Below are 23,186 nucleotides of genomic sequence, written 5' to 3'. Positions count from 1 at the left end.
CAAAACCCAACAGAATCCCCCAAACTCAATTGAACCCAATCCCCACCCGCTCCAACCCCCCAATTAGGTTGTGCAATGTCCCCCCAGGTCCCCCTCCCTACCATAGAAACTACAGTCATTGGTCGTAACCGATGAGTGGGAATCATCCCCTGAGGTACGCAGGTTGGCCCCCTACTAACCCTGTACTCATGACAGGGTGATCGAGCGCTGACCCAGTGTGGCGGCTCAAGGACCACCCCCCCCAGTCCCGCAATTCTACACATTTCCCTTCCAGCATCTGAAATTAACCCTCCAGAGCACCAAACATTCACCAGGACCCGACCCGGCCCGGACAGGCAATACCCAGCGGCATATCAAAAATCAAATGGTGACAGTCATTCAACATCACTTAGCCTGTCTCGCTGGTCCGGTGCGCCTGCAGTTACTTGAGTCTTTTGGTCCTTCGCCAGTTGTTTGGCATATTGCAGAGCCGCTTTCGCATCCAAAAAGAAGGATGGTTTTCCGGGACCTTGTACCCGGAGCTTTGCAGGGTATATGAGGGAGTATTTGGTGCCCGTCTGCTGGAAAAGTTTTTTCGCCGGCAAAAATTCCCTCCGAGCGGCCTGTACCTGCATCGTGTAATCTGGGTATAGTGCGATGTGATTGCCTTTATATTGCACGCCGGTCATGTCTCTTGCCATACGCAATATCGTGTCCCAGTCCCTATAGTTTAAGACACGTGCAATGATAGGCCGGGGCGGCGCTCCTGGTTTAGGCCTGGGCCCCAATGATCTATGTGCCCGTTCAACAAGGAACATCGATGATAAGCCCGACCCAAACAGTTCTTTCAGCATCTGTTCGACATATTGCTCCATGTTAGTGATGTCCGTTGTTTCCGCCACTCCCGTGATGCGGACATTGTTGCGCCTCGAGCGCGCTTCCAAGTCCTCATTTTTTTGTTGTATGAGCGCCAGGACTTTATCCATGCCCCGCAGTTTTTTGCCAAGGTCGGTTTGACTTTCTTCCGTATCGGCCACTCGTGTTTCAAGCGACTCTACTCTTCCTTCTTGTTTGTCCATGCGAGACGTGATACTGTCCATTCGTGCCGCCAGCGCGTCTTCAATCCGCTTATTGAGGAGGCATCGCCACGGCAGATATCGAATCGTATTATTGTCCTTCTCATTTGCTGATTATCAATGACAGGTGGCATAACCTCCAAGGTGATCCCACCTATGTCTCTGAGAAGTGGCACCCCGCCCATCTCATATTTATATGGTGACGATAGTATTGGTGATCTCCTCCCAGCAACCAGAGTGGTCCTGAATCACTGGAGATCTTCTCTTGCCAAGTGGGATAGTGGGGAGACTGACAGAATGGATGCCGTTTCGGCAAGGCCGCCTGTTTCCGCAGGTGGCTGCGCTGGAAGGTTACCAGAAATGGGATTTAATAGGGATCTCTACACTGTGTGATGTTATGGATGGCACAGTCCTTAAGTCTTTTCATACCCTACAAGTAGACTATCAGCTACATTCCAGCCAGTTCCATAGATAACTCTAGCTCCAACATGCGTTGACTCCTCATATTGCAGTTCTACCCGACCTCTGGGAATTTAATCCATTGGAAGGCAAACCTATTATGGAAGACCTTGGGGATTGCAGGATTGCAAAGATCTACCAGACACTTATTTCTAGCCATCCTTATGCCTTTGGCACTCTCTGAGGGGCATGGGAAACTGTTGTGAGAGCCTTGTAGGACAAGGATTGAACTGAGGCATTGGGAGCACCTCGAGGGGTGGCCATTGCCTCCAGACTTCAATTGATTCAGTTCAAATATCTCCATATTTTATACATTACATGTCATCGCCTCTGGTGGATGGGGGTAATCACTTCCCTGACCTGCTTAAGATGTAGCACTGGCGATGGCACATTTTTGCATATGGTATGGGGTTGTGGTACATTTCTGGCATGGAGGGACAGCCTGTTTGAGCGAGGTCTGTCCACGACTGTATGGATGGTCCTGAAATATGTTCTTCTACATCTCATCGATACACTTGGCGGTAACAGATACAAACTGTTACTGTAATTTTTAGTTCTGACCTTGGCAAAACGTGATATTGCAGTTGTGTGGAAGGCCGCAGCCCCTCCAACCCTGGCAATGTGGAAAAGAGGGATGGATCACTGTATGGGCTTAGAGGTGACAGTTTACGAGGCTCAAGGCTGCCCACAGAGGCTCCCTAAAATATGCTAGGTATGGGGAGATTGCAAGAGCATAGAATTAGAACCTCTATGCTCTCTCCAGCAAATGATTCACGATGAAATCCAAACATTCATGGGATAAGAAAAGCGTTGGTAAGATACGGAACAACTGATCGTATGGTTAGACGTTTGTTGTGTTTTAAACCACTACTCTAAACACTAATGACCAAAGTAAGACATTTAACTGTACTGGCTAGTCTATCGTAAACCACAACAACATTCGTCAACCTGGAAAGAGGTTTTAGTGCAGACTTCAGTTTTACACAAACCGCAACAGCATACACCCAGTAGAGGGGTCTCAGCATACAGGCCACAGTATCACAAAATGCTAGTACAATTATTCTTCATCCTTGAGAAAGGTGTCAGCAGAGAGGTCAGTCTGTTGCAAGCCACTACTACACTGAGCAATCACCTTAGAGAGATGTCTTAGTGAACAGATTAACTTTTTGCAAACTACTACTGCACTCATTTATACCAAAGAGAGGTCTAAGCTAAGGGGTCAGTATGTTGTAAAACATAACTATAGTCAGCCATCACTGTGGAGTGAAATCTCAATGAACAGCTTAGACTGTCACAAAGTACTACCATATGCATACATCAGCAGGAGACGTGTCAGCATAAAGGCTAGTTAAGTCATAAATAGTTCACCCACTTTAAAAACAGAATTATAGTTCGGATGATATATATTAGAAATACTAACACTCGTTAGTAGTAAAGAAAGAATAGTAATTTAATGTATGAAGTAGCTCAGTATATCTTTTAGTGTCAGAAGCTTTTGTGAAACTCTCACACTCACTGGATGATGTCATCAGTGATGTCATTGGAGAGGTCACTGACCATTTCATGACTGATGTAATTTGTGAAGACATAAGCAGTGCTTTGTGGGGGGCGTACGTTATAGTTAGCCCAGGTAACTGTAACTGCAAAATGTCTATGATGTGTGTAAAACTTGAACCTAACTATAACGTCCCTTTAGTCCTTGGTCTTTTCAGTGAATTTCCAAGGTTTTTTTTAAACTCTATTTCCTAACTACAACGTTCCTGTAACCTTTGTTTTTTCAGTAAAAAAAAAAATATATATATATATATATATATATATATATATATATTACAGAGGCGGCAATAGCACCTCTGTAATTATGGTTAGGTCAGAGTTTCCGTTAAAAAGGCATTTTTTTGTTTTCTTAACTTTGGTGCAGTCAATGAAACTACACAAAACGTTCCATAAAAAAGTAAACCATAATCCATATATCCTTTAGGGCTTTTTTTAAACTTATTTATGGAAGCTATATTCATGTATTTGTCCTGAAGAAGGGGGAATCCTTAAGTCAACTCCACCACAACATGTCGCCAGAAAATTAAGACACAATCTACAGACACTGAATGCACTTATATGTTATTAATTAAAAAATCATGGACATCCAGTGATACATATATTAAAGGTGTACATATTTGAAGACAGATTACTTTTGTCTTAGAAAAATCTTCCTTGTCTTTGTGATAGGTGATTTATGTTTTTATATATTTGTATGCGATTTTAAAGTATTTTTAATCATATTGCAGGGTTAAAACCATATATATTTTTTCAGAGCTTCTGTGGTATTTACATTTTGTCATGTATTTGAGTGTGTGTTCACGTATGTGATGTGAGATTGAACGGTTGTGGAGTATTGATGAAATTTTTAGTCACTAAGGGGGGCACCTTCTAGCTTGATGCACAGTAGTATGTCAGCCTTCTTAAACCCACTTCATCAGGAATCCTTATACAGTGCAAAAGGAAAGTGTTTTTCTTGTAAGCCCCAACTTTAAGTAGAGAGCGGAGTACACATAATGGAGGAGACTTCAGACCTTTGTTGGTGGTTTATTGCTGCAACCTAATCAGATACCCTAGATATATATGGTGGAACTAATGAAAGCTTTAAAAAACAAGCATTGGCATGGCCAATAGGTCTCGCCTTTGGAACATTATAAGTGTTTGGTTATCCAGCACAATATCCTTGGTGCAACAACATCAAGTGTTGCATGGCTAAACACTTATAAGGTCCCAAAGGCGAGACCTATTGGCTATGCCAATGCTTGTTTTGAGTGAGTGGCTCGTGCAGGTATGCTACTATCAGGTAGAGATGCTGCGAGTGCTTTTACAGGAGCCCCTGTGACATTGCGCCTCTTCAAAATGTATCTTGGGTCTGGTGTAATACTTCTAGCCCCTATTCCTGTCTTCTCTCACCCAATGCATCCTTAAATGTCCCATGTACAGCCGGGGTTGACACTCCTATTACCCCTGCCCTCTAGTGACATTTCTCTGTGGTTGGCTCTATGGTGTCTTTCCTCCTTTAATGGAAGCAATTGTTGATTGTTATTTTGAAATCATAGTAGATAAAGTACTGCCACTACTTGAGTTATTCAAGCATTTTAGGCCCGGCAGCCGGTAGTAGGAAAGTGACATGCAAACATAATGCAATGCAGTAAAATGGAATGTGATGGGACACCCTGGAGAGAGAGCCGTGCACGAGGGAAAACTTCTAATGTGATATTTTATGGGTCAGTAGTGTCTGCCTTATATTGAGGCTATTGTTAATTGTCGTTACAAAGAATATTGTAAGACGAATTGCTGTCTCTGTGCGACATGCGACCTGCGACAATAAAGAGAGAGAGCGAAAGAGAGAGTGCGAGCAAAAAGAGAAAGAGAGTGAGGTGGGGAATGAAAAAAAAAAAAGCGAGGCCTGTGCTGTGTTTAATCACTGTGAATGACTAATGGCTGAGCTGGGCAAAATCCCTAACATTCTGCTACCGGGACTGCAGATCGGACATCTACAGACACAGGAAGGTACTGTTTACTGAGGTTCCCCCTATATATTGCTGCCTTATTCCCTGTCATCTCCTGCCTGTATGTATTTATAATTGAGTCTTAATAGGGAATGGAGAAATGCAAGGGAGCAGTGGGGACACTGGATGCTTTCTTGGTAAGGGCAGAGTCATTATTGATCCATGAGATTGAATTAACGGAGCGACGACTCTCCCTGGACCCACAAACGCAAAGAAGCATTCAGGTAGTGGGCATGGGTGTAAGTGTAAATGATGATCTGTCCACTAAATCCCCTATTAATTCTTCATCTCCGTCCTGTTCTCCTTTTACTGTTACTGTTCCAAGATCAGAACCCACGCCAGAAGTGGCAGAGGGTAGAGCCACCAGGACTAAGGTATCGAAAAATGTGGCAGCACGAAAAAGTGAGGTTTTGCCTGCAAAAAGAAAACGGGGGGCACCGGCAAGAAAACTTAAATCTGTGATCGCCTCTGAAAATATGGATAGGTCAGATATAGAACATGACACAAATAGACGTCAAACTAAAACTATTTCTGTTGGCACACAGACAGAAATGGCCCATGTGCTCCTCGATCCTGTTTGGGGTAACACCAAGGAAGTTGTGTCAGAAATCAATGCCACTGCCAGTATTGGAATTGTAGATGTAATGGCAAATGATGTACAAGGTTTTTTTAACAAGGGTTTCACTCAGCTTTGGGATAAATTGAATATTTTAGAAACAAAAATAAAAAATGTAGGCAATAACAAGGAGGGCAGAATGGCTGAAGAGCAAAATAGGGGAAATTATGAGCAGGAGGATAGAACTATACATCAGATTAGGGAAGTGCAAGGCGGTAATTTTATTCAATCTATGCAGACAAGCACGGAAGACAGGCCCCAGGAGGCACCAATTGGTCCCAAATTTGTAGACACACAGAGAAATCTTATAGCATGCCCGAACGCAGACAGGAGGCCCGACATACGGAATCCTATGATAACTCATAATTCTAGCAGAACTTGGATATCTTAAACCTGCCCCCTGCTTCATGCCCATATACGTTAATACTGGCAGGGGTCCCTACTCTTAGAATGACTGAGAGAGAAAGTTGGGAGGATCTACGAAACAAAACCATAGATTGGCTAGCTAAACATAAAAGCTTTCAACTGGCCGACACTAAGGAGATATTAATGGTTCGTAGGGTAGGTTGGATAGGTCACTCCACCAAGAATATAGATGGAGATTGTATAGTGGTCAATTTTCGTAGGCCTCAGTTGGTTCGTCACATTCTGAATAAAATTGTGATAACACACTTGCCGAACACTAACATTTGTACACTTCCATTGGGGTTTTTTAATAGATCACAGTTAAGGCATCTAAATGTTAGACAGCACCCTATGCCATTGACAAATAGATATCAGGCACTGTCAAATTTAGATGCCCAAGACTGACAATCATTCACACATCAAGCACTGGGACTATTGGCAATTGAGCTAGAACCTCAAGGGGAAGGACTCGCCATGGTTATTGTTTCTAACTCAAATACTGATCCGGTAGACCCAGCTAATAATAATAGAAGGAACACTAGATTGAATTGTACCAAGTATATTTCTGGCACAAAAAATGGGCATATGGAAAAAATGAGGTGGGCTGTGCAGGAGAGATAACATTGATCTCTTGGAATGTTGCAGGTCTTAGAAAGAATTTAGAAGATGTCCCATGGCAGGAATTTATCGGGCAGAAGGATATAATTATGCTTCAAGAAACCTGGGCCGTAGAACCTCTTCATAAAGTAGGCTATAAAACTTTTAGCAAGGATGCTATCCCCTCTGTCAGAGGGAGACCCACAGGAGGCCTTTGTATCTGGGTAAAGATGACTCTAGGTATTGATGTTAAATTAGTAGAAACTTGCTCGCAGGATATCTTGGGAGTAAAATTTTATTCACCGGACAAAAAGGAAGTTTATATATTAAATATATACTCCAGACCATATCCAGCAAGCAGGCAATCGATGGTTATTGAGCATTTAGACAATCTTTTAAGCTTGATTGAATCAAGGGCACTGAAAATTGTGGGAGGCGATTTTAACCGTAAATACGAACCAAGGGTGGGACTAGAAAACATCTTCGAGGAAGAAGACTTGGCTAATAATATTCCGCTCCTATATAGTAATCCAGTAGTGCCATGCACAATAGCAGTTGCACAGTTACTAAGATTTGTTTTGGAGCACTGCATAAGAGCCTGTAACGACCGCTTGCCCTCTGATAGCCCAAAAGCCCCCACGTTTATTAGAAATATTCTAAAGAGCCATATAGATTACATATTAATTTCGATCGAGCTCTGGTCGATGGCTCTTGATTTAGTAGTTGACGTCAGAACAGAGAGTAACCACTACCAATTACGCTTGACATTGGCAGCTCACCTTTTTCATCTTGTTACTCCAAGCTCAAGAGAACCAGATAGTGACAATATAGATCCTCTATTAAGTAATAATCGGAGAGCACTAAAATGGCCCTCGATAGGGGGAAACGCGGCGGTAATTAAACAGATCTATGAAACTTTTGCAGATGGGGTTTCTTCGTATATAGATTTACCTATTTCAGATATTCCGATTATAGATATTCACTGCAAATTAGTCAAAGATTTATTACCCATACTGAGTAACATTCCAAAGAAAGCTAGTAATGGGATCATAGTGGCTGCGGAGTTGAAAAGCCCGTGGTATAATAAAGCATGCCGCACTGCAAAAATTGAGCTCATTTTTGCCTCAAAAACCAAAAATATAGCGGCCTTAAGGGAAAAAAGGGCTGAATATAAGCAATTATTAGCCTATACGAGAAGAGAATGGGAAGAGAACATTTGGGAAGAACTACTTACAGCAGCAAAGGCAAAAGATCAAATTGGTTTCTGGCGGCTGATATCAAAGGGCAATAAAAAAGGAAGAAGTAGCAAGGACCTTTTCTTAGATGCAAATACCTGGGTAAAACACTTTTCTAGTCTTTACTCTGCTTCCCCTAATGATGTTGAGTATTGTCCACTAGAATATGGAACAACATTAAATGCAGTACCATTATCATTTAGTTTGAAGGAAACATTGGCAGCCATAGATACAGTAAAAACAGGAAAGGCTCCCGGTCCTGACAAAATACCTGGAGACTTATGGAAGCACGACAAAGGTGTTTGGGGCCCTTATATCAATTTGTTGTGTAACTCTATTGCCTCAGGTGCATTGCTACCGGAAATGAGGAAAGGGGCAGAGATTACGACTATTTTTAAGAAGGGCGATCGCCATAATCCCTCACACTATCGACCAATTAGCCCTATTGATGTTCTACAAAAGATATATGCTAGGCAAATTATAAATAGACTGATCGATTGGATTGAGGAATATAACATTTTATCACAATATCAGGCAGGTTTTAGAGAAAAGACTGGCACGATTTACCAGGTTTTTAGATTTCTTTGTATAGCCTGGAAATATATAACATTTAGAAAGGGTCACTTGTATATCGCCTTTGTGGACTTAAAAGCAGCATTTGACATTATTCCCAGAAATCTGCGGTGGAAGTCCCTAAAAAATCAAGGGGTCCCGGGGGAAATTCTTCTACAGATAATAAGATTACATAAGGATAACTGGGCAAGGGTCAGATGGGGCCCACAAGGTGAATTAACTGAACCAATTAGGGTTAATAGGGGTGTAAGACAGGGGTGCGTTTTAGCCCCAAATTTATTTTCGTTGTATGTCAATGACATCCCTGATTACCTTTTGGGTTGTGATCATGATTCCCCTAGGCTGGGGGGGGTGCCAGTACCGGCACTCCTCTTTGCTGAAGATACGATTTTAATTTTCCAAACACCGAAAGGTTTGCAAAACTTAATAAATTCTTTTGGGATATACTGCGAAGACAAGGGGCTAGAAATAAACCCCAGTAAAACTAAATATATGGTAGTTAACCCACATAAAACCTTTAGGAAAAATGTAACTGTGAACAACCAGAAGATCGAGTATGTGCATGATTTTAATTACTTGGGTATCACCTTGGATTCAAAAATGACTTGGAGACCTCAGCTAGAAAAAAGTAAAACTATATTACTCCATAACACTTTCCCATTAATAAGGAAAATTGAAAGTAGTTTATCCAAAGTAGTTTCACCGGCTCTTGAAGTATACAAATATAAGGCGCAATCGGCTTCATTGTACGAGGCAGAGCTGTAGGGCCCTGTGACGTATGATACGTTCAAGGTGGGTGAAAATAAGTTTCTAAGGAAAGTACCAAGACTCCCTATACGAACACCACTGACTCCTGTATTGATGGATTTAAATTTTCATCGTGTGGATGATCAGGCTAACTTACGACCATTGTTGTTTTGGGTTCGCCTGTGGTGCACAGATGAGCTTATCCATTTTAGAGAGGGCCTTGAGGAAATCCTAGGATTTAATAAAGGTGTAGGCTTGATTGGATTAAAGCATATTCACGATTGTTTTTTTAAATTGGGACTTAGGCATTTTTGGGATGAGCCGTCTGGCTTGACAACAACCTCAAAAAAGCTTTTAAAGGAAACCTATTGGTCGTTTATACATGATTCTATGTCCCATTCTTCAACTGTGGGATCTTTGACATCAAGGTTCCTCCAAATAAAAACAGCTTGGAACTTTGAGCCCTTTTTTTGAAAAACAAATTGTATTGTTTTGAAAAAGATTACATACAAAACAAAGAGGCAGAAGATCAGCAAGAGCACGGAACACAGTGAGTCAGGAACATTCACAGCAGCATGACATCCCACAGTCCCCTGCCCGTTCGGGCATACACCATCACAGATCTTTAGACAAATTGTGACAATCAGTCCATAGTACCCAACCATTTCCCCCACACCTTATGGTATTTCTTAGAGCATCCTCGTGCGACATACAGGGTTTTTTCTTGGGTCGCGCACCAGTCCACTCCCCCACGCCATCTCCCCGGGTAGGGTGGTTCGGGGCATTTCCACGCCGCCGCGATATCGCGCTTGGCCACATTCATGGCCGTGTTAAGGAAGATCTTTTCATTCCTGGTCCCATCCAGCCCGTCCGTGATCCCCAGTAAGGAAAGACGTGGGTCATGGGGAACCGTCGGGCCCAGAACCTCCGTGAGCTCCTCCTCAATGGATCCCCAGAATCGCGCCAGGCGAGGGCACGACCAGACCATGTGGAAAAAATCAACGGGATCACAGCCACACCTAGCACAGGACGCACTTGGGCGCAAGCCCGCGTGATGAAGGCGCGTGGGCGTGAGGTAGGCGGCGTGTAGATAGTAGAGCTGGATCAACCTAAGCTTGGCGGATGCTGTGATCGTCTTTGGGGCCATAAGGTCGTCACGCCAATCAGCTTCGTCAAGAGGGCTCACCCACTCCACCCATTGGTCCCGCAGCCTGTCCAACGAAGTGGGAGTATTGTTGATGAGAGTACGGTAAATGCGGGAAATGCCCCCTCTGCCCAAGTCGCCCAACATGGTCTGCGCCTCGGGAGGACTGTACTCCGGAAGCCTTGTCTCGTCAGGAAGATGCGAGCGGAGGGCGTGCCGCAGCTGCAGATATTTGTAAAATTGGGATGGGTGAAGGGAATAACGGGTCTGGAGTTCCTGAAATGAATGCAGATGGCCGTTGGCCCAGACATCCCCAAGCTGCGAGACCCCGATGAGGTCCCACGAGTTAAACCCCCGCAACCCACTAACCTCGCGGAGTCAGGTTCCCTGCCAGAGGGGTGTGCATTGAGTCAGCCTACGTGTCCAGCGAGTGTAGCGTAGGGCCGCCCGCCAGGCCAGCAACACGGAGCGCGTCACGTCGGGCAACTGAGACGGAATGGTTCCCCCGTACATTATGGATTGAATTTTTGGGAGGCCCAACTGACTCAACTCGAGCCGGTATGCTGGGTCTGCCCAACCCCCATTAAACCAGTCATGGATGACTAGAAGGCGCGCTGCCAAAAAGTAGAGATACAGATGTGTCATCCCCATACCCCCATCAAAGAAGGTGGTCAGGGCCAAAAGCGCTCGCCCCCCAATCCAAAGGAATTTAGTAGCGAGGCTATCCAGCTCCCTGAACCAAGCTCTGGGGAGGCAGAAAGGGGTATTTTGAAGTACGTAGAGGAATCTGGGGAGGATCATCATCTTGACCAGAGCGACCCTCCCCAGGGGATTCAGGGGAAGGGTCTTCCACTTTTTGAAGATCCTCCTTAGCCCTCTTTACCAAAGGAGCTACATTGAGAGACCAACCTAGCTCGGGAAGGATGGTGACCCAAATCCCCAGGTATTTGACCGATTGGCGCCAAAGCGGAATGGTGGATTGCCAATCGTAGCATTCACTGGATAAGTGTAATGGGACCAGTACCGACTTCCCGGAGTTCAGCCGGAGACCAGATGTGTGCTCGAAGGACTGCAAGATCCGAAGGCACTGCGGCCCGGAGACCGCAGGCTCGGCCAGGAAGACCAGGACATCCTCTGCGTACAGGGCTATCTTGTCTGCTTCTGTTTGGGGCCATTCCCAGCCGCGCCCACACCCGAGAGGCCAGAGGCTCCATTGCCAAAGCGAAGAGCAGGGGCGATAGAGGGCAGCCCTGCCTTGTCCCCCTGGCAATAGGGAAGGCCTCGGATAGCACCCCATTAACCAACACGCGTGCTCGGTGGTGGGCGTAAAGAACGCGGACCAAATCCCTAAAGTGGGGCCCAAACCCCATCTCGACCAGCACGTCCATTAGGTATGCCCAATCCACCGATTCAAAGGCTTTTTCAAAGTCTATAAATAGGAGGGCTAGGTAGGGAGTAAGAAGGTGCCGGTGGGCCAGAGTCAGTTGTAGCCTCCGAAGACAGTGTCCGGTCCCGCGCAAGGGCATGAAGCCACATTGGTCAGGGTGCACCAACAGGGATAAATAGGGTATGGCAGCGTACAACTTAATCCCTGTATTGATAAGGGAGATGGGGCGGTAATCCGCACAGTGACGGGACGGCGGTTGGGACTTCGGGAGGACCACGATGGTGGCGATGTCCGTCTCGAGGGGAAAGGAACCTTTTTCCAGAGGCTCGTTGAATAGGTCGGCCAAGTGAGGTACGAGGGTCTCACGATACAGCGCGTAATATTCTTGCGGAAGGCCATCGGGGTCCGGGGTCTTATCCCGCAAAACAAGAGAGATTGCTGCGTCAATCTCCTCCCTAGAAATGGGGCGATCCAGGTCTTTCTGAGCGATGGAATTCTGCCGGGGGAGTCGCACATGGCCTTGCTCGAGGAAGGCTGAGAGGGATAAGCCAGGGGTCCGTGCCGCGTAAAGCCGCTGGTAATAACGGGCAAAAATGCGGGCGATCACCAGCGCATTGCTGTGCACTGCACCCTCAACATCCACCACCTCTGGGATGATGCGGTTGGCTCTGGGATATGTTGCCAGGCGGTGCAGGATCGTGCCGTTTTTGTCCCCCCCAGCCATACACTCGTGCCACGGACGATCTCCAAAGCAGCCGGGCGGCATCAATGGATAACTGCCTGATCTCAGCCCTAAGGTGGGCGAGTCGTCGGGCCTGGGCCACGTCATCGGACAGTGAAGGGGATTGCTCTAGGCGGAGGGCCTGCGCTTCCCGCGAGGTAATTTCCTGTAGCTGCGCCTGTCTCTGATTCCTAAGCTGACCCTTTGCAACACCACGAATGGTCGCTTTCCCCGCCTCCCATAAGGTCACCGAGCCCTCGTTAGCGAGAAAATACTGCTGGAGTTCCCTCCTCGCCACCTTTTTAAATTCTCTGTCATGGAGGAACCAAGCGTTCAGTCGCCACGTCTGGCGGGCAGAGGGGGAGTGAGCCCCTGTACTAAGAAGCACCGGGGAGTGATCAGAGATCCCCCTAGGAAGGATCCGGACATCTACAATCCTGGTGCAGTCAACTGAGGGGACAAAAATCGCATCTATGCGTGCCTGTGTGTGGTGCGCTGCCGAGGTGTGGGTGGACTGGGTGGCATGAGGGTGCCAGGCGCGCCACGCGTCGCATAGGCCCAGAGACTCGGACCAACTCCGCAGCTGCTTCGCCTGCGCCAGTCTAGTGGTGGAGGGAGGGCCAGTCACATCAATAGCCGGGAAAGAGACCGTGTTGAAGTCGCCCCCAATGACGGTAGGTCCCAGGGGCAAATCATTCAGAAGCGCCGCAGTGTGTTTGAGGGTAGCTGCCAGCAGTGAGGGGGGAGAGTATATGGACATAAGATTGAGGGGAGAACCGGCCAACAAGCCACAGAGCGTCACCGATGTACCCTGGGAATCGTGAAGGACTTGAGTGAGTACGAAAGGCAAAGCGCGTTTGAGGAGAATGGCCACCCGCCGGGACCCCCTGGAGAAGCCGGAATGCCATACTCTATCATACCCGTAGCGCGCCAGGAAGGGGCAGCAGTTACCCATCAGGTGCGTTTCTTGGAGCAAGAGGACATCCACGTTAAGGCGCTGCGCGAAGCACAGAACTGCCGTGCGCTTAACCCGGTCCAACAGGCCATTAACATTCCATGACAAAACGTTTAGGGACGCCCTAGGAATAGTTATGTCGTTCATGGCGGGTGGAGCGTGGGTCTGGGTCGTGCACCCTCACTAAGACATGAGGGCGCACATGGGAGCCTGCCTCAGGGTGGGTGGGCACCTGCGGGAAGATCGCACCCGGCCCCTGATGGGTCGGCGCGAGGTGGTCCGTGGTAGCTGAAATGAGAAAACAATACAAACAACAACAGCATAGCGAAAACCCAATACCAAACAATCCCCCCTCCCCCCACCCTACACTTCTGGAACAGAAGTATCTGTCGACCCCCCATTATAACAGTACCAAACTAAAACGCTTGGGTTGGTTGCGTGGAGGACCCCTCCATTTGGACGGATGAGCCATGAGTCGGCTAGTGGATCTAAGAGGTGAGCGTGAAACTCTGTCAATTTTCAATGCCTTCATCAGGAGACAGACCCACCAGAGGACCAAAGAGCAGCAGGCCCAGCACAATAGAACCTCAGAGTGTGGGAGTGCGGGAGAGGTCCGAGCCAATCCCGGGGGAACCCCCCGAGTCGGCAACGAGGACATCTCCGGCCGCTCGGTGACAGATCAGTGCCTGGTGCGGCGTGGAGAGCCCGAGCGGCTGGATGAGTTGCGGGGACCACGGGTTGCCGTGCCCGGGGACCCGGAGAAGTGTCCCGCCCCTGGCGGAGGGGATGCTCCTCCATCAGCCATGTCCATGCTGCTTGGGGCGTGTCAAAGAATTGAGCTTTATTTTGGAAGATGACTCGGAGGCTCGCAGGGAACTGAAGCTGGTATTGGAGGCCCAGGGCACGCAGTTTCTTTTTAACGTCCATATAAGAACAACGAAGATCTTGCACTTCCCTGGTGTAATCCGGGAATAACATAACGGTATGATTCTGGAATCTGAGGGGACCGTGGGCCCGCGACGCCCGCAGAATGGCGTCCCGATCCTTAAAATTGAGGACTTTCAGTATGATAGGGCGAACGGGAGCACCTGGGGGCGAGGGAACGATGGCCCCTCTCAACCACAAACCAGGGAGAGAGAGCGTCCCGGGGCATCCATGATGTGAACCAGGCCTCGACGAAGGCAGCCATCGGGTGCGACTCGACCCCTTTGGGAAATCCCACCAGGCGGAGATTATTGCGGCAGGTGCAATTTTCCGCGTCTTCAGCGCGTCGGTGGAGTTCCTTGGTGTGGGTGCAAAGGCGTGCTACCTGTTCCTTTAATTGCAAGATATCGTCCTCCACTGTGGATATGCGGGATTCGGCCTCCGTGAGGTGCCCGGTGGCGTTGCGGAGATCTTGCCAAAGGAGGGAGATGTCCACCTTGATTTCTCCAATCTTCCCTTCAACAGACGCCTGTGAGGCACTAATGGCCTGAAGGATTGTGTTCAGATCCTTGTCCTGGGGAGGGGAGGGAGCCCCGCCCGCCTGCCCCGAGAACGCTGGGTCGGAGGTGGTGAACCGGTCCATCTTCGTCTGGGTGGGGGCCGGCGTGGGCTTGGGACCCCTATCCCTCCCCATTGCCACCAGGCACTCCTACCGCAGCCAAGAGTCCGGGGACCAGGCCAGTGGACCCAGAAACCTAAACGCCCCGCACAAGGCCTAGTAGTCCGCACCAGTCCGAAGGGCCAGCCAGAGGAGCCAGGGGGCAACCCGAGAGGACGTGCAGCACGAAGGGACCAGGACCCGCCGGCGAGCCAAGCGCCCCGCAGCCTAGGCCGCAGGACCAAGAAGGGTGATGTGTTCTCCAGGAAGGGCGCTGGGGAAACGGGGCGCAAGGCCTCCCGATGGAGGGGGAAGTGTCCAGCCGTTCAGCAACCTATGGGGATCCGTGCAAGAGCTAGCCCAACCCCTTGTCTAGAGGACGCCAGACAATGAAGCGTGAGGTGTAGCGCCCCCGGTTGTCACCAAGGCTGTGGAGACGATTATGACAGGCGGAAGACACCGCCGACGGTCAGGATATGAAGTCCCAGTCAGGCGCTACCCAGAGGCTGCGTCCGGCCGTCGATGACGGCGCCGCGGGTACTGATCCAGAGGAGATGGGGTCTCTCGTGTCCGTGGGGCAGCACCCACAAAATTTCCCATGGGCCCCGCAGGGAGCCCAGGTGGGGGGGGGCACGCAGGACCCGGGGCACCGGGGAGGGCGAGAGGAGAAGGTACCAAACCCCCAGCCCGCTGCTCAATGGTGCAGCCGAACCCCCGGACCCGCGCCCCACTCACCAGCCAGGAGGATGGTCGGCCGCGAAGGACGCCACAAGTCACCAGGCCGCAGGAGGTCCGCCCATCCGGGAAGTCAGCGATAGTCCGGCCTGGGGTGGGTGCTGGCTGGCGACTCCAGAAGTCTGTAGAAGAGGCGCCCGCTGCCCGACACGTGCAGCCGAAGTGCCCTCTTACCAGGGTGTACAGGAAGTGGCTAGGTCCCAGCAGAGCCTGAAGGAGGAAGGCACTGGGCTCAGGGAACCAAGACACCGCCACCCGACCTGGTGGCCGCCATTCCGAGGTCCCCCCGCGCTGCCAGCATCCCTTCGTGGGGCCCGAGTCAGAGGGCAGCGCGGAGACAGGTCGGAGTCCACAAGCACCACAAGGGACAGCTGATGCGGCCCCCAGGGCAGGTCTCGCAGCTCACAAGGACCACAGAGCCCCCACAACGCATTCTCAGGGGGCAGGTGCTGACTCGGGGCACTGCCGCCGAGCGGGGTCACTCAACCGGGTGGGCCTACAGATAGTAGGAGATGGCGATGTCCAGGCTCCGCCAGGCAGCCTCTGGCCCCTCCCCCGGCGATCCGTAAGGCACACTATGGAGGATACTGGGAATTGGTCCATGTGACGGGCTTCGTGTCAGCCCAGGGTGCAGTTCTGTGCGAGTACCCTCCGGTCCCAGTTGTCCAGTTAGTCACCGGGCGGGCTCAGGAGTGCACCTGCGCACGGCTACACCTGCGCCGAGACAGGTTTATATATGATCTTAGGACGTTTTGCCAGTTCTCTGCCGCTCTCCCCTAGCGTCCGATCCCCCAGCAATGGGCATGCAGCAGGCAAAGGAGGAATCAGGAGGGAGTCCACAACTACATAGGGCCGGAGAGGCCAGGGGTGTTCCTCCAGGAGGGATTGCAGGCAGTTAGGAAGACCGGCAGGTACCGTGGAGGGCGGGGGATGGTGGAGTCACGGAGTCTTGAAGCAAGTCCAACCTTCCGGCCCGCCGGCTCACTTGGGGGCAAGGGGAGACAGCTGCAGGCCTTGGTTTGTTTTGGGGCTTTTCCCCGGTCTCGAGGTGGGAGGCAGATCAGCTCCGGGCAGCCCCGCCGCACGCCGCAGTCACTGGGCTGTCAAAGCTGGTCGCTGCACATTTCCTCACCGCATATGCTTCGGGAAACCAGGCGCGATCTTCAGCCGACACTCTACGACGGGCCGCGGGATCGTGCACCAGCCCCCAGGTGCACCCAGCCCGCAGCGGCGACAGAACCACCCAGGGCATGGAGCCAGTCGTGGGGTGTCTCCAAGGCAGAGGGGTGACCCCAACTGTTCAGCACAGCTCGGCCCTCCGCCGCCGACACAGTGTGCACAGCCCCGGGGATCCGGCACAGGCCCTCTCAGCAGTCCACGTCTCAGGGCCCGGAGCGCCGACAGGTAGGCCGCGAGTAAGGCTGCCACAGGCAATCGGTGCATTGCAGCCCAGGTGTGGTCAGGGCCTTCCTCGGCTCCAAGCAGCTCCCGGTGTCATGTTGCAGGGAGGCCGTGATGTGCCCAGGTCTTCCTGGCAGTGGTCGCAGCTCTATCCCCGCCTCCAGTAAGTTTCCAGGCCCGGCTTTCCGGCCAGTAATAGCACCGCAGGGAGTCACCCCGGACAAGTGGCATCCCCAGCTGTGCAGTCGTTCAAACTCTCCACAATCGGGCAGATTTCTGGGATTTACTCTGGAGCCCTCACCACCATCTTAAGTAGGCCGCAAGTCTGACTCTCGATGGGCAGCCCCTCTGATCCTCCTGTGGTGCCACAGCTCACCAGGACATCTTCTACCAGTCTAGGAGGGTAACAGTAAGTTTCAAACCTCTTTGAATTGCAGCGATGCATAGGGATGGCTGAGCGGATGACGGAGGGGTCAGGAGCACTCTTAGAGTGCGACCGCCATCTTGACGCTCCAAGCCACGCCCAACTTTGAGCCCTTTTTACATGAAATACAGCCGCAGCTAGCTAAATCTTTATACCTGAAATATCGCTATGGTATCTTACAAATAAAGTCAAATACCGTGAAATGGGCATCAGGCGGGGCAGAGGAGGGCAGATGTGCTTTATGTGATTTAGGTGCAATAGAGAATGAAACACATCTGCTGTTCTTCTGTTCAGCCTATGTGCGATGCAGGAAGAAATGGATAAAACCCATTTGTCGCTTACTTGGTACTAGATCCTGCCTTGAAGCAGATAGACTATTACGATCTGACACCGCACAAACAGTGGTTTTTAGCGTTAGCAGGTATTTGTTTGGCGTAAGCTTAATAAGGAAAAGGGAAGGTTTGAAACTTTAGGCTGCAAAGTAAATAGAAAATTATAATAAGCCTGGCACGTGCACTTTATGATTATAATATGAAATATATATTGATTTATATATCATGCGTAAAATTCTTTTTTGAAATAAGTTTTTTAAACACTATTTTAAAGGTATTTAATTGTATTGTTGTATTATTAAATGACCTGATATGTGTATTCCTCAAACTTGTTTTTTAGAAGGGAAAAATTAGGGAAAATAGATTTATGTAAAATTGTACAAATTTAAAATATCTTTAGAAAATCACATAACTGGTCGGTCAAGTCCATGTAGAATCCAGTGGAATAAGTAGTATTGTATTTTGTGTTCAAAAGGATGTACTGTGGGAATCTTTGTATTGTTTTATTCTTTTGAAAGACTTTTATGGTTTTATTAACCAAAATAAAGATTAAATGAAATGAATGACTAATGCTGGAGCGCAAACCAGCAGCAGCTTTTTTAAAGCACACTCGTGCTTGTGCTTGCGCTGGCCTCCGCCTTGCTGGAGCGAGCCGCGGTGGCGCCAAAGCCATATGCTTTCAATTAGAACGCGCGCCACTGATCGCTCCCATAAGGTGGATGCCAGCACAAGCAAAAAGGAAAAGGAGCAGACCGATTGCTTATGGCCCTCCTAGACCAGCGCATGCGCGCTGCCTAGGCGAGACCTAAACAGACAGTCATATCCTCTCCTGGACAATATTTTGAGCAGATGCATTTTGTCTGACATTGTAGGGAATTTTCTATCAGTGCACTGGTGGAAAATGCCCCACATTTGGATGTATTCACCCGGGCTGATAGATTCCCCTCCAAATCAGCTTTGCGAGGTATTGTAGAAGCCATTTAGAGGGAGACTGGGTTGGAGGCAAACCCCTGTCAGATATTTCATCTATTGATGCCATGAATCACCTCAAAATAATTGCTTCAAAACAGAAATATTGACTTGATGTGAGTAGAAAGTCATGATCCAAAAATAGCTACAGCGGTATGCAATCTTAAACTTCTTATGACCTGTGCCTTTCCCATGACCCCTCAAGTGGACAAGCTGTCTAAAACAACTTTCTACACAAAGAAAACACTTGAACAGATTTTTTCAAATTATGGATTTCCTCAAAAAGTGAATGCAAAAACATCATTCATCCTCTCAAAACTGGATTATGCTAAAAGATAATATCACAGCATTACAGGTTTAACAAGGAGAAGGCTGCAAAGAATTCAGAACTCGGTTGCAACATTACTTCTACATGCACGCATATGAACTGACATTTCTCCTGTCCCGTTGGCTCACCACTGGCTCCCAATTGCAAGAAGATCTTTTTACAAGCTATTATGCATCTTCACAGAGCAATAAATGAGACATTTAAATTCCTTCAATCAAAAACCACCAAACAGTTCCTACTAAGGAACTAGCGTCCTAGGCTTGTACCCCATCTGATAATTCCATATCACAGGAAAAAAAACATTGGTGGCACGAAACTCTCCATTTGAGCTGCTAAATTATGGAAATCCCTAGATGCAAAGAATCAAATCACTGAGAATCAATTGGATTTCAAGAGAATTATTAAGACTTGGTTAATTTCAATGTGATCCATCAAAGAATATCTGCATGATTTTGTCCACAAAGTCTAGTGTCAATACACATTTTGCCTTCTTTGTCTACTGACATATGTCCCTGCACTATTTTCTAGGATCAAGTGGGAATCAGATCAATCCTATCACCTGAGAGACGTGTCACTGAACCTCTGTTTCATACATGAACTTAATGGAGAGATCTAAACAGGAAGGTCCACTCCTCAAATTGTACTTGTGAAAAATCCAAGGGCTAAAAAATCCAAGGGTTAGCCAATCGGACACTACCACACAACTTGGTATCTTACTTCACAAAAATGCCAAGTACAAAGTTAAGAAGTATAGGACTAACTTTACTACATTATCTATCAAAGAAAGGAGATTAACATCGTTGACAGTCAAATGGACTACGTAAAATGCTACAAGATACAGCACGTTCCTGCATGTAACAACCATTGATCCTTCTTGTGTCCCAGAATGAAAATTAACTTGCCATCCGTCTATCAAATGCTTCTCCTGCCCCTACTTTTCCCACCTGCACTACCCCTCATTAACCACTCAATGTTAAATCGAATGCCTTTCTAGTTCTGTAAAGCCTATTCTCCCATAACATAACATTTTCTAACTGCATCCTAATCCTCTGCTCGCTTCACTTCTAATTTACATACTCACATAGACCTAAATTGTGTAAACCTTTAATTTAATTAAGAACCAGTCAGTGTCTAATTTGTAATTTGTAAAAATGTAAGTGCCAAGGCACTTCTCAGGTGGCCACTGCAGCTAGCACCACCCATTGCCCCTGCCAGTGCTATCAAAGCCTGTACCAGCACCACTACTAACCATCACACTCCAACAAGTGGGACAATGTGGACTATTGCAGGCCAAACAAAGCTACAGGAAAGGTCAGGGCAGCAGGTATTATTCCTTTTTAATGTATATTAAATTATTAAACACTCCGTTGTTGTGCTCACCTCAAAATAAGGTGAACAGCACCACCAGGTGATGGACTGTCATAAGAGCCAGTGTTGAAAATTAAGTGCCACGCAACAGCAAACACCAGTTCAAATTAAACAGTGAAGCACCTATATTTTAATCTTCTGCCTAACTAATCTAAATAGAATGAATCTCTAGGATCACAACCTAGATTTATTTCATGACATGGCTCATCTTAAGAACACAGCAAAAACCTATGAACTTCAACTATGTGTGAAAATACCAGTGAACAAATTTAGATTAACCATAAACCCTGAGATTTCCCATAGTAGTATGCTACTTTACCAAAAAGGTGCTTCAACACCTCGTCAGCAGAGGTGGTGGTAAGTATTATATAAATACAGTTACAATACAATGCCTTTCTCAGGTGGTAGAAGTTTAACCATCAGTTGTGGGTGCTTTAAATATGTCCCCAAAATGGGGGTACATTGTAGGTGCCCACATATTTAGTTTCCTAAACATGCAGAGAGTGTTTTGTTTTCCAGCATGTTAGGGACACTGCTCATCTTTTTGGGAAATTCAACCAACCTTTCGTTCAACTGAGGAATTTCTGTTGGATATGGTGGCAGATTGATTCTAGATTTAGCGATTGTTTCCTCACTGTTTTTGGCAAAGTTACCTTTGCAACTCTGTGGATCCAATGATAGATTAAGAGAGATTTTCACATCAACTGAGTTCTGAATTGGGAGGATTAAACCTTGAGAGTCGAAGATTGTCAAACAACTTTGGTTAACCAATTTCTTTTCCCCCCTGTCTTCTAAATCATGCCTTTAACATTTTCTTTTTGTGATGAAAAACCTGCATGTTTAGAATGATAAATTCTTGTACCTTTTGTGTACAGGTGAACTTACAAGCCAGAATATTTCCCAACTGGACGATATTGCTCTTCTAAGAACAAACATCTCTGAGATGCACAAAGAAAAGGACTCTTTAGTTTTTAGTATGGATGACAAAACAGAGAAGATTGCTGCCCTTGAAGAAAGCCTTATGATCAAAGTAAGTGTTGCCCTGTAAAGTCAATGAAGTTATGCAATATTTCTGGCTGATTTATGTTGTTTTTCATAAATATTTGCTGCTGCCTTACTACCAGTCTTGTGTTTGTAAAACTGCTCCACCTTGTTATGTAGAGGAAGCATGGCCTGGTCTGTAAGGCACTGCCACTTAACACATCTCACTAGAAGCACTGATGAGATATGAGTATCTATTATCTATTTGTAGGTCAGATTGTGAACACATTGTACAGTTTATTAGAGATGATCCTATTTTGGAATCCATATCACACACCTTCCATTGATGTAGAATAGACAGATGACCAACAGTGCACACACTTTTCTCTTTAGTGAACAAAAATAACTGAATTGTCTCATTTAATTGTAAAACTACTACTTTTCTTAAAGATGTAAGGATTTTAGAAATTACAATTGTCTCATTTTAAAAGTAGAATTCCTTGTGAAAATGACCGGTGAGTATCAATTTATGGCTTCTGTCAGATCTAGGTTTTTAGCATATATTTTTTCTAATTATAAACTGCTATGTCATGGATTCCAGTTATATTTTGGAAATGGCTTTTGGAGCCTGTTGGCTAAGTAATTATTTGTATCTAACCATCAGAGTCCAGTTTCTCTGCTTAATATACATAAATCAGTGAGCAAAAACGAATTTGCCACAACTCCAGTAGAAACCGTTTATAAATAGTCAACTGGATTTCCCAAAAAAGTTACAGGCACATTTCAGTTGGAGTTCCATATATGATTGCTACATGAATTCACAAGGCAAGGCACTTTGGCCAAATGTTGGTACCTAGGGAGAGATGTTCATTTTACAATGGCACTATTCTGGAACAAAGTGTTTAAATCTCGACTAACTTCCTTCAGAAATTCAAGGGTGTTATAACATTTCAAATGCATTGTTGGAGTAATTCAAACAGGCACAGTGAGACATAGCAGAAACGTATGAATATTTACTGACGACCTATATGTACTAACTCTAGCGCAGAGTTAAACATTTGCTTTGCCCCAGTTCCAAGTGTCAGGGATCACTAGTTAGACTAACTCACATCAGGAAATATTCCCACATCGCAACACATAACATATTTGTCACACAAACCAAGTTGCACTCTACATGCACATATAGGCCTGCATCAGACTTAAATGTTATAAAATATCCGATTGCTGACACTTTGATAGCATATAGCTGCTTCATTATGGGTCGATAGGAGGTGTTAGTCATAGTTACAGGTAGGGCTCTGACTTGCCAACAAGCAATATATATGGGGAGTGGAAGTGCTTATCTGGCTCCTGCACTGCAATGCTGTAATTGCACCAGTGATAAAAATGTACACAAAGTGTGGTATTGACTATGGTGTTACCAACCAAGGTAGCATGCTTCATCGGTACAGTTCCTCAACCTGGCGATAAGACTTTTTTCAAACAGGACGGGATCCCTAGTGAGAGCTCCTTGTAGGAGACTGGACGAAATTGAAACCAGTCTTATGGTGGACTGTGATATTTTAAAACAATTATAGCACACTATTCAATGTGTCTCTAAGGTTCGTTACTTTAGAAGGTTGTATGG

At 47.1% G+C, this 23,186-nt stretch overlaps 1 protein-coding gene across 5 annotated transcripts in view; it reads left to right on the top strand.

Annotated features, from left to right (window-relative positions):
- Positions 1-23,186, top strand: part of TSGA10 (testis specific 10) — a 505,694-nt gene that overhangs the window by 248,396 nt on the left and 234,112 nt on the right. For all 5 annotated transcript variants that reach the window (XM_085622835.1, XM_085622834.1, XM_085622832.1 and 2 more), the window contains one exon: positions 21,454-21,608. In XM_085622835.1, coding sequence (XP_085478961.1) covers positions 21,454-21,608 — 155 coding nt within the window. The remainder of the gene's footprint in view (positions 1-21,453; positions 21,609-23,186) is intronic.

Source organism: Triturus cristatus, chromosome 8 (assembly GCF_964204655.1).
Source record: "Triturus cristatus chromosome 8, aTriCri1.1, whole genome shotgun sequence".
NCBI classification, from domain to species: Eukaryota; Metazoa; Chordata; class Amphibia; order Caudata; family Salamandridae; genus Triturus; species Triturus cristatus.
The sequence above is the reverse complement of the archived record's forward strand: the minus strand, read 5'-3'. Positions and strand labels throughout refer to the sequence as shown.